Here is a 12,661-nt window from a genome sequence, read left to right as displayed (position 1 = left end):
TATAAATATCCAAGATGAATTGAATCAGGAAAAATAATTTTTGATAAAGATTCCATTTTTTGATTTATCAATTTCCTCATTGAAAATTCTATAGTATCTTGATGATTATTTTTTTTCAACAAAAATAATGCCACACGAAATTAATGGGCTAATGATCCATATGATTCAACAATTTTGTTTGCCCATTTTTTGTCGTTTTTTAAATTATTTAAATATTATTTCCTAAAAGCAATTAGTAGTTTTGCCTAACAAAGTTTAATTTGACGTACCCAACTTTGAGAAAACATATACCAATTTTATGACTATAGCTTTTGTTACTCCCGAGATCGGGTCCGCGTCATCGTGACTGCACAATAATCTCCTATAGCAATTACTTCGTATTTGTCATCGCTTTACGGAACTGATTAATCCAAATTACTATAGAAATCCATTGTAGCTCATTATAAACTCATTTTAGATCTTTAATTTTCACAATGTGGGACAAGAGGCATCACAATCACCCCTATTTCAGAACGTGACGTCTTTGTCACGGCCTGACCTCTCGATCCACCATCGCCGATAATCTAAAGGTGGCTCCTACAGGTTCAAGAGGTGGCTCCCGTCATATAGCACTTTGCCCCGCAAGTTCAAGAGGTGGCTCCTATGCATGTAGCAATTTGCCCCACATAGCACTTATTTCTCGATATTCTTTGCCTATGACCGGCTCTGATATCATTCTATCACGCTCCGAGCCCATGCCCGCGCCTGCGTGACTGCACAATGGGCCCCTATAGCAACTACTTTGTATTCGTCATCGCTATACGAAAATGATTAACTCAAGTTACCATAGAAACCCATTGTAACTCATTATAAACTCATTTTAGATATTTAATTTTTATAATGTGGGGCAAGAGGTATCACAGCTTTAGTTGTCGTGGTTAGCCGTAATAGATTTTATAATTAAAGATACATATTTCATATTTGAAACAAAAAAATAAGCATGAATGCACCATTCTAATTAAAGAGATATATGCTATTTCATATATTCTTAACCTGAAATAGGTGAGGAGAAGAAAAGATTTTTTTAATAATAATAATTTTAAAAAAAAGAGTCACACTACATGTACAATGATATTTGTACAATAATTTTACAACACAAAAAATTCAATTAATCAAATCAATATAAAATCTCATAAGATAATAAAAATATCTCACGACTAATTGTTGTAAATATTGATTATCATACATTTAGTATTATAAAAAAATTTGACACTTTGGGTAATAAATGGAACGGACTTGTCCAAAAGACATGTTTGAGATGCATGTGGCCTCCAGTTTGTTCGCTCGCATAACAAGCTATCTCTTGTACCTACCAGCCAGACTTGTCAAAAATCATATGATCAATCATGCACATTAATTGATGTCTCTCAATGATTCAAGAATGTCTTCTAATAAGACTGTTATGCGACAGTCTTTCTCTCACACGAATCAATTTTATCAGAGTCGTCATTAGCATATTTGGATAGATTCCAAGGAACATTAATTGCATTGTACTATTAAGATAAAGGAGACAAGACATAACATTTTTTTGTCGGCTAAAGCAAAAGTTGAAAGCTGAAAGTGTTTTGAACATTGGAAGAGTTCAACCATATAAAGGGGAGTCTCTTCTTCTTAGAAGACTACTAAAATATCGTATGATCGTTTGTTACACAAGATCTCGAGTACTCTTATCTGAAATATTCAAGCTGATCACTTTTGGGAACATTTCAATAAATATTTTGATCATCAATGATCATCATGTGCTACATTATAACTCAAGTTATTGATAATCTATTTTATTCGAGTATTGTGATATTTGTTGAATCTAAGGGTACATAACAACCATAGTTCGTATTTTTGTATTTCAGACTATGAATATCGTTTAAGCAATGTATAAATCTTAATTGAAATAAATTGTTACAAGCTATTGTAAAACAAAATTCTTCAAATGAATTACTTCCTTATTTTAAAGAATGGAAGATATAAAAGTATATTACTTTCGAACTTCCATATAATATCTCTTGTTATTTACTTTAATCGTTATTTTATTTGTTTAACTTCTTTAAATCAAAGCCAAGTGAATATAAGTATTCACTAGATCCAGCCGGGCATTTTCACATTTTAAAAAATCTTTTTCTAGCATCGAGCTGCATCTAGACAGTCGAGAAAAGGGCTTTTGTAACAAACAACTATTTAGATCAGCTCGAGTGTTAGCTCAAATTTTGAAGAAAAAAGATTTCATTCACCATCTCTAAACTCTATATTTCGATGCTAACATAAATACATGGATATTTTTGTTGATGGCCACTATGATGACAAATAACTGCTTTGGTACGCATTGCAATTTCAATTTTATTCAAGGCAACAAATATAATTCAAGAACCATAATTACCACATGTGACTAAAAGGGGGATCAATCGTAAACAATTTCAAGTAAAAATTGTCGAGTTTGACTATAAAACTAACCGTTAAAGTTTTATTTTGAAATTTTACACCCATTGATCTTGATTAATTTTTTTAGTTAATTAGAAAACATTTCTTATTATTATTAGAATAAGAACAATTTGGAGCTCTATACAAGATTACTTGAAAACAAATTAATGAGAGGAAGTACCTAGATGTTAAAAACCAACAATTTATTATAAAATTATCAAATAATAATAATTGATGATTGATGTTTGAGTATGTCTTTCATAAGACGGTCTCACGGATCTTTATTCGTGAGATGGATCAATCATATCCATATTTACAATAAAAATTAATATATTTGACATAAAAAGTAATATTTTTTCGTGGATAACCCATATAGAATATCTGTTTCACAAAATTGACCCGTAAGACCGTCTCACAAGAGTTTTTGTGTTGATGTATATATTACTCCTAATTGATCTAAATTACAAACTATCCCGTCCAACAAACTAATTAAAAAATTCGCCGAAGCTAGAAAAAATAAAAACAAAATTAAACCACGATTTTACAAGCACATAACAGGTGTATAGAAGCGTGCGTTTAAAACATACCGAAGAAAACTTTTCGATCGTCANTTGACATATTATATATTTATTACAAAAAGAGAAAAAAGAAACATATATTAAACATGAGTAATTTTAAATTTGTTCTTTTATTGAAGAGATGGTATTGCAATAGGAGTTGCATTCCAAACAAGCTCTACATATATAGGAGGAGGCTCTTACACCCCAATCTATACGTAAGAGATTTCATTTATTCATTACAGTAAAAGCTATTGAATTTTTGAGTAAGTCTAGCAACTAATATTGGGACCAGGGTCAACTCCAAGTTGGCTGCAATAGTTTCTGTAATATTGGACACGAGAATTGACTGCAGGCGTGTTCCCTCCATTGCATTCCATTCCGTTAATGGCTCGAATCGTGGCTCCGAATCCCTGTCCAGAAGTTATAGCATTATGGCAATTGTTCATCCAGAACCAGAGGGCTGTCTTGAAAGATATGACATTGTCTCTAGCCACGATATCTGGGTTGTTTAGCCCATCGAACCCGATACTTTGCCCGGCTGGCAAGTAGTTGTAGTTCCATGTAAGTTGAAGGGGACCTCGCCCGTAGTAAGCCTTTCCGGCCGCACACGGATATTGACTGCTGGCCTGGCAGTAGTTGTTAGATGCCCCGTTAATTTCATTTATATAGCACAGACCTGCATTAGAAAATATGTTATTACAACATTTTAGGGATCAAAATTAATTGTTGGAGTGCCTAAAATTCCTTAAATTAAACTTACTTCCAGTTTCGTGTGCGACATTTGCGAAGAACGCAGCAACCTCACGCTTAGCAACATCATTAGACCCGCTGGCGAAAGACGGATATGAGCCAGCCGCAGTGAGAAAAGCCGATCGGCTGTAGAATCCTTTCCCCTCGCAGCCTCCACCTGCCCCATTAGCGATCCCATTGAAAAATGCATCGGTCACTATACCAGAAACGCCACTTCCACCACCACTTGGGGATCCATAGCATGGGCCGGATTGGCATCCGGTGCCACAATAAGGGTCGGTGCTGCCACAATAGCCGTATTGGCTGCAACAAAGGTTAGGCGCGCAGCCACAGTTTTGCCCGAAAGCCAACTTCCCGGCAGTGAGAGCCATGGCTAAAAGGGTGCAAAGTGTGACATAGGATTTTCTTGATACCATTTTGAGTCAAAATGATCGGTTGAAGAACGAATACAAGGATTAGTTTGTGTTGATGCACTCACCATAGGGAGGGAAATGGGGTATTTATAGTTGACATTGGATCGGAGTTGTAAAAGTAGAATTAAGTGGAATGATGCAGCTTCTAGGAAAAATTTGAAATTATATTTTGAGTAGGTCTCTTGTGAGACGGTCTCACGAATCTTTATCTGTGAGACGGGTCAACCCTACATATATTCACAATAAAAAGTAATACTCTTATCATAAAAAGTAATATTTTTTCATGTATGACCCAAATAAGATATCTGTCTCACAAAATACGACTCGTGAGACCGTCTCACACAAATTTTTGCCTTATAATTTTATGATATTTGTGCTATATTTTGTGGATAAGGGATTCATATTATATTTCTAAAAAAAACTAAGAAAAAGTGAATTTATCTAGATTGATTATTTTTTCATATATAAAAAAATGAATGACGTCGATGAAAAATACATTCTTTCAAGGAACTATTAATTGAATTTGAATTTCAAGATTGCTAGCTGATTGTAGTTTTGAAAAATGTTTTGACTATTTAACAAATGGATATTATCTATTATTTGTTTCTTCAAAAGTTTTTCCAAAGGATGCATAAAAGAATTAATATGGGTACATTAATTTTAAAAAATGAAATTCATTCGATCATTTTATTTCCCACATATAAAACCACTTTGTAAAGATATGCTTGTTATAATTTGAAAGCTACAATTCATATGCCACTTGCTTATTATCTTTAACATTTTTTTTAAAATCTCAAAAGCAATTTAAGTTTGTAAAATTTTCAAATTCTTTGAGAGATTTATGTGTAAGATCGAATGTTTATCGCTTTACCAAAAATTATAGCTAGTGATAACGGTGCAATTCAAATATTTTAAACTGTGAAGCAGTTCGAACTTTACTGTTCGATCGCTCTCATATGAGAGAAAATCTATGAGACTCTAACCCTTGACTTTGACTATGATCTCAATTGAACGACCGAACATTTAGCGTTTTATAAAGAATGATAGTTTGTGTCCTAATAATGATAATTATTATACGCAACATTACATATTTTGTTTAGTCTCGTGGATGTGAGGGAAAAAAAACTGGCTTTGAATAAGTCAAATTTTCTTCCTCGTCCATTTCAGTGAAATTAGAAAGAAAAATTATTTTGACATTTACATATGGGAACAATTTAAAAAATTGCTACTATAATTTCTATACAGTAAGTAATCGAATGCATTTGTATAAATATTTCTACACTATTTGAAGTATTTCAAAAATTTAAAATATATTGTTTTATGTATAATATAATTTAATAATATGGCATCTTTGTAGAGACGTGAAAATTTTGAATTAAAGTGGTACTTACGGGAAAATAAATAAAGTTTCTAAAGAAATTTCTTTTTTTTGTAGGCAGAATAAATTGAAATAGAAAGATTTTTTTTTCCAGAAATATAAAAAAGTAACAGGATGCATACCCCACTGTGTATGCATAATATCTATATTATAATAAATGAGGAGTCTCAAATAACTAATTTTGATGTCATAATCTAATTTTTGATAAACCAAAAACAACCATATAAAATTATAAAAATACTTCATCTTCATTTATATAATAACAAAATATTACAAAAACTTATTCTAATAAATTTTATGATTATCTATGACTATATCATAACTTAATAAAATTTTAATTTTTTTAATATGTATGAACACATCACGTATAATTTTGCTATCCGTCACTTTCATAATAACAATAACAATAACTTCACATCAATTATTTTGAATATTAGTATATATAAACTTTTCTGTAAGTGTTAATTTATCTAGCCTTCACTTTCATAATAATAATAATAATAATTTCACATCAATTATTTTAGAGATTTTTCTTAATTAATCATGCATTATAATAAATTAAAATATGAAATTAAATTTGACGTAATATAACATCCATATATATACACATAAATATTAAATATACATGTAAAAGTCAAGCTTCTTTAAATGTAATAAATTTTCAATTTAAAAATAATTCTAGATGAAACCCCCCCAATGTTCTGACCAAGTCTAATCAATATTCCTCGTAGAATAAAATACCGACGACACGAAAATGAATTTGTTGAAAATTATTATAAAATGATTCGTGATTGACTGGCAACTCAAGACTCAATAATTTAGCTGACCTATTTTTCCATGTGATGCTTACATTTAGTATTGATCTTATCTCCTTTAGGTTTTCATCCATTTGATTGTTAATTTTTTACATGAATTGAATCAAATACCTTTCGTCTGACTTTTTTTTAATGGTAAGAAGGATTCCATCAAATGATTCATATCCATACTTACAATATCTATCTATACATATTATAAAAGTGTGAACCAAAGTCAAAGTTTTTCTATTGTGTATTATCAATTTTATCCTTAGTTTGTACATACAGGAGAAATTTAGTGAGGATATTTTTGTAAAATCAGTTATTATGATCAGGACAAAATTGTCGAACTACATTTATGCTAGATAATGACCAAGTTGCCAAGAAAGCTGAAACTTTAAAATTATTTGATTTTTATTTTCTTGTAGATGAATTGAACAGACTTTTTTCACAAAAATATTAATTTGAAAAGATTGAAATACAAAAATATATTGGTTTTATTTGCTTATAGATGAAGTGAAAAGAATTTTTTCACAAAAAACTTAATTTGTAGATTTTTTCACAAAAAAAAGTTAATTTGTAGAAAATTAAAATACCAAAATTCTTTGGTTTTATTTGCTTGTAAATAAATTGAAAATATTTTTTTCACAAAAAAATTAATTTGTATAAGGATATGATGTTAAATATATTTTATTTTACGTTAATTAAGATTAATTATTTTAAAACGAATAATTAAACTAATGAAGCCAAATAATTAAACTAATTTTATTTTTGTTTTACCAAGGTTGGTGTCATGAAGAAAGTTAGACATTTAATTACATTTACAAAATGATACAAGAATTATCAAATATAAATATAGATAATCCTAATAAATATTTCGTGAGTATTTATTCTATCTATATTTCTTTATCAAAAAGAAAGTCGACTAATATTTTTCAAATCCTTGGTTTATTACTAAAATTTAACGATATAAGATTGCATAAATATATTTGTATTAATTTTATCTATTTTTTACTCTTTTAAAGACTATAAACTATAACAATTACTTTATGAGATATTCTTGCAATTAACGAAGGAGTATTTTTATAAGAGATATATATTGACAAAACATTACAGCTTTTTGTAAACTTAAAAAATATATCTTTGAATGTAAATTTTTAAAATTATGATAAATAAATTTTTATAAAAATTATTCATTACCATTAGTCACTACTTCTCCATAGACAATGTCAAAATTATTTGGTTTTTATTTACTTGTAAATGAAGTGAACAAATGTTTTTCACAAAAATATTAATTTGAAAAGATTGAAATACAAAAATATATTAGTTTTATTTTCTTATAGATGAAGTGAACATATATTTTTCACAAACTATTAAATTGAATATGATTTGTTTTATTTTGTAAATCTATAATCTTTTGAATGAGTTTATATATGTAAGAAGTTTCTAAAGAAAAAAATTAATATATAAAAATTTAATACTTCCAATAATTTAGTATGAAATATAAAAAAATATGTTGATCGTAATTTTGAATTTTTGTATTTAAATAATATATTGCATAAATATGTTATATCACTAAGAGTTGAACATTTTTTGATAAATTAATATCATATTAATTAAATCATATTTTTCAGTTGTCTACATGATGAAATAACAAAAATTCATTGATTTTATTTGCTTGTAGATTAAGTTAAAATATTTTTTACAAAAAAGAAACATAATTTGTAGAAGACTGAATAACAAAATTCTTTGGTTTTATTTGCTTGTAGATTAAACGAAAAAAAATTACTTTGTGTGGAGATCTGTAGAGGCATCAAATAGAGAAGAATATACATTTCTTCTCAAAATGGACAAAACGATTTAAATAATTTATAATTGAACACATTCAAAATGTAAGAAAAAATTTCAACAACGAAATATTGAATGCAAAAAGATATCAGTAGATTCCGAACAACAAGAAATTAAAAAGAAAAAAGACGATCATCAATTGTCTCAATTGTAAAAATATTGAAATATAAGTAATAGAAGACGATAACAACACAAGAATGAATATTGAGGATAATTAAATTATTGCATAGAAAGATTTTTAGCATCAAAATTATTATAAAAAAAAATTTTTCCAACAAAAGAATCAAAAAATACAGATATGAAAATGCAAATGATTGATGTTGACAACACCAAAAGATTTGCTAATGAAGATGATGAGAATATTGTTTTTTTTTTTCACAAAGAAGAAAAAGATGATGACAAAAAAAATCGTGAAAGCAATAAAAATTGAAAATATAAAAGAAGAAAATATTTGACGCAATAATTTAATTTAAGATTTAGAATATATTATCTATATTGTATTTTTATTTTTCATAAATCAGTAGCACGTTGTAAAATAAGTGGTCAACACAATGTATTATAATTTTTTCTTCTCTCAAATTTAATTATAATCATTATTATGATATCAATTCTATATTATATTTTCTCCAATGTCTAATTTATACAAAATTATAAGATTATTACTAATATGTTTTTCAACAATTATTAATTTATTTAGATTGCGCTTGTATGAATTGATTTCAACTTCATGGATTAGAATTATAATTTTATTGTTAACAATGAAACAATAGATCAAATATTAAATCTACACATTACTTATTTACATATTATTATTTATATAAAATAGAATGAATTTCAAATTACATCATTATTGGGTGGACTTGAAATATATCATAATTAACATGAAATACTACTATATACACATGACATGATTAGATTTGAAGTTTACGATGTCACTTCACTAAATAACAAAAATACATTTTAATGTATTGAAATCCTTCCATTTAAGAATAACCTTAGATTTGTAACACAAAATTTTTAAACAAATATCTTTTGCACTCATTTTATAATACTTGTTGTACAAATTACATTACATTGAATTTCTTACGGATAATGTTAAAAGAACAACCAATATATCCTACTGCGATATTTACAATAATTATATCGTGATATTTTCTTTTTGTCTAATGAGATTTTATATATAAATTATCATGAGATTTTGATAAATAAAATTTTTGTATTGATTTTTTTGTGTTGTAAGAATTATTGTACAAATTTGGTTGTACATGTTGCATACTCAAGATAATTCTCACTGTTTCAAAACGAGATACCAGAGAAAATATTTCTTCGAAATCAATGCCATATTGTTGTGCATATCCTTTCGCCACTAGCCGAGATTTATGCTTTTGTGTGCTACCATTTGCACAAAATTTTGTCTTGAATACCCATTTCAAACCAATTGCATTTTTTCCTTCCCGTAAATCCACCATCTCCCATGTCTCATGCTTTTTAATTGCTGTCAATTCTTCCATCATTGCTCTCTGTCATTCTTTTTTTTTTTTTCAGCTGCTGCTTCATAGAAAATAGGATATGAAACAATTAGAGCAAAGTGATAGGATTTATATATATCATTTAAAGATCTAAACCTTCTTGCGGTATCTCATCCAAAGAGCTTCAACTTTGTGGTGTGCGGGAGAATTTGATAATGTTGAAGATGATGAAATTGGTGAAGTCGTAGAAGCACTAGCTGATGAATTTGTTGAAGTTGGCTCTTGAATTTCATTTGAAGATATTTCATTGACCCATGGAACATGTTTCTGCAGTTTCGCATTCCAATCCCAACTTGTATTTGGATCAAAGACTACATCTCTTCTCACAAAAATTTCAATTAAGAAGGTTATATCATCTATATGCTTTAGATTGAATACAATAACCAATAAAATGCATTTTTCAGATTTCTCATCAAATTTGTGACGAACTTGAAAATTCACCAAAACATAATCTATACAAACGAAAACTCTTAAATGACCTACAGATTGTTTTGTGCCACACCAAGTTTCAAATGGGGCTTGATTCATGATGACCTTTGTGGGAGAGATATTCAATAAATATATTGATGTTGACACGACTTCAGCCCAAAAATCTTTTGAAAGCCCTTTTGCCTACAACAAACTTCTCGCCATCTCTACCATAATTCGATTATTCTGTTCGGCAACGCCGTTTTTCTCTGTAGTGTAAGAAGTTGTCAGCTCCTATGAATGCCATTTTTTTCACATAAAAAATCAAACTCTTTGGACATAAATTCTCCATCTCTATCCGTGCGAAGAACTTTGATGCAATACTCTTTTTTTTTTTCTCAACTTTAGCTTTAAAGTGCTTGAATTTCTCAAATATTTATGACTTGTTTTCCAAAAACTAAACACAACTCATGCGACTATAATCATCAATAAAAAGCAAGAAATAAAGACTCCCGCCAAAAGATTTGGTCTGCACAGGCCCACATAAATCAGCATGTAGTAATTCAAGACACTTTGATGCTCTCCAAGCCTTTCCAACAGGAAATTACTTTCTGGTTTGTTTTCCATATATGCATCGCAAATGTCATAGGATCGAGTCATCTTTTTCACTGGCAACGTATACAAGATTCTCCATGAGTGAGACTTCCAGTGGGAACATTTTGTCCGGAATCATGTTAATGGTGATTTACGTATTTCTGGAATTCTTTTCCTTAATTATACATGCATCATTATCAAAGGAAATAGAATAACCATAAGCCATTTACTGTCCCACACTAAGCAAATTATATCCCAAATCAAGTACAAATAGAACATTGTGCAGTAATTTTACTTTACCATGTGTTGGTTCAATGCTTATTGTACCTTTCCCTTCAACTTGCACATGTTTGGCATTCTCAAGTTGCACCTTAACCTTTTGTGTCTCATCAAGTTCTTTAAACATGGATTTTGTGCATGTCAATCTTCAAACCAAACACCACTGGAATTATTGTCAGTATTAAAATGAGACATAAAAAGCTTACTTTTTTCTTCATTCTCTAGTGTGTAATTCACTTGTTGGTCTTTGTTTGGACAATAAGTTTTTGCATGCCCATATCCCTTGCACTGATAGCATTGAACACCATTCTTTTTGTTACATTGCTCACTTGTGCACCTATTTTGCTAATCGGATCTACCTATGTCTCTTCCTCTACCAAAACCTCGACTACGACCAAGAAATACTACTCTTCCACGGCCTCTAGTCGTTGATATTTCAGTCACTCCAAATTTTGAGATTGTCCCCTTCACTTGAAATGTCTTTTTTTTTTCAAGTGACCTATTAATTCTTGACTCGTGGGTTTGTAAAGACTCCATTAGTTCATCAAATGAAAAAACTGACAAATCTGTAGATTTTTCTATTACAGCGATAACATGATCAAATTTTGGAGTTAAATATCTCAATACTTTTTCAACTATAGCCTGGTCAGTAATTCCCTCATCATAAGATCACATTTGATTGACTATTGTCATTTCTCTTGACAAAAAATCAACATTGATTATCCATAGTTCATGATCAAGGTTTCAAAGTAGTGTCGAAGTGGCTGCAGCCGCACCACGATGACTTTTGAATATAATGGTTTTGGTATATTAACGTATTTATTAGTATATTTGTTATTTACAAATTGAATTTTATATTTATTACTACAACAAGAGGTTCGTTTTTCAATTTTCGTTTCAGACCTCATTCAACACAGATACGGCTATGTTCGCTATTAATCTGCTACATCTCCTTCTTCAGGTCCCTCAGCTCATCTGTTTCACTAACTCCATGTCGGTAGGGTTCGCTGTCTGAGACCCGGTCTCTTGATCTTGTTTCTCATCTACTTTTCCCCCCTTCTCACCTCTTCTTCCTTCCAGCTCCTTTCTCGTTGATGCTTCTACAGAATGGCATCCTTCACTGCCTACTGGACCATGACCGTGATCATCTGGTTAAGCTCATCAAAGGTCAACGCCCCCACCTTCTGTCCCCCTCGCGGAGGTCTCCCTCCAGCATCCGATGTCTCATTCTCTTTAATGTTTTCTGGAGATCCCACCGACGGGCGGCAATTGTTATCACGTGGAAAATTATATGGTACTCAATAATTATTATTATATTATAACGGGTAAAAATATAAAAGCCATGGTGCATATATTTTTTTTAATAATAATCACTATCTAAAAAATATATATAGTGGCCAAAGTGTTATTGATAACATAGAAAAATATGTTATATATATATTTATTTTATTCATGGATAGTATATTATTATTTAAAACAAAAAATTAATCAAAATATGAATAAAGTGTTTTTATTTTTATATCATGTGATGTAATAATTACATGGATGGCGTTAACATAAAAATTTAGTATACTCTATAATTTTTTTTTGTAATAATATTAATTGAGAAAAAAAGTAAATGAAAGGAAAAGTATATTTATTTAAGTATATAAATAAA

General features: G+C 29.6%; 1 protein-coding gene across 1 annotated transcript; it reads right to left on the bottom strand.

Annotated features, from left to right (window-relative positions):
- Positions 1-3,120: 3,120 nt before the first annotated feature.
- Positions 3,121-4,245, bottom strand: LOC140984994 (endochitinase At2g43590-like). Its single transcript, XM_073452709.1, has 2 exons — positions 3,772-4,245; positions 3,121-3,687 (listed from the first exon to the last, which is right to left on the bottom strand). Exons 1-2 carry the CDS (start codon positions 4,175-4,177, stop codon positions 3,281-3,283), a joined length of 813 nt encoding a protein of 270 aa, XP_073308810.1. The 5' UTR covers positions 4,178-4,245; the 3' UTR covers positions 3,121-3,280.
- Between the last annotated feature and the right edge of the window lie 8,416 nt (positions 4,246-12,661).

The sequence above is a fragment of the Primulina huaijiensis genome, chromosome 9 (genome assembly GCF_012295235.1).
Source record: "Primulina huaijiensis isolate GDHJ02 chromosome 9, ASM1229523v2, whole genome shotgun sequence".
NCBI classification, from domain to species: Eukaryota; Viridiplantae; Streptophyta; class Magnoliopsida; order Lamiales; family Gesneriaceae; genus Primulina; species Primulina huaijiensis.
The sequence above is the reverse complement of the archived record's forward strand: the minus strand, read 5'-3'. Positions and strand labels throughout refer to the sequence as shown.

Coding starts and splice junctions, on each gene's coding strand:
- LOC140984994 (XM_073452709.1), bottom strand. CDS start 4,177: ATGGTATCAAGAAAATCCTATGTCACACTTTGCACCCTTTTAGCCATG. Junction 3,688..3,771: donor TGTCGCACACGAAACTGGAA/GTAAGTTTAATT, acceptor TTTCTAATGCAG/GTCTGTGCTATATAAATGAA.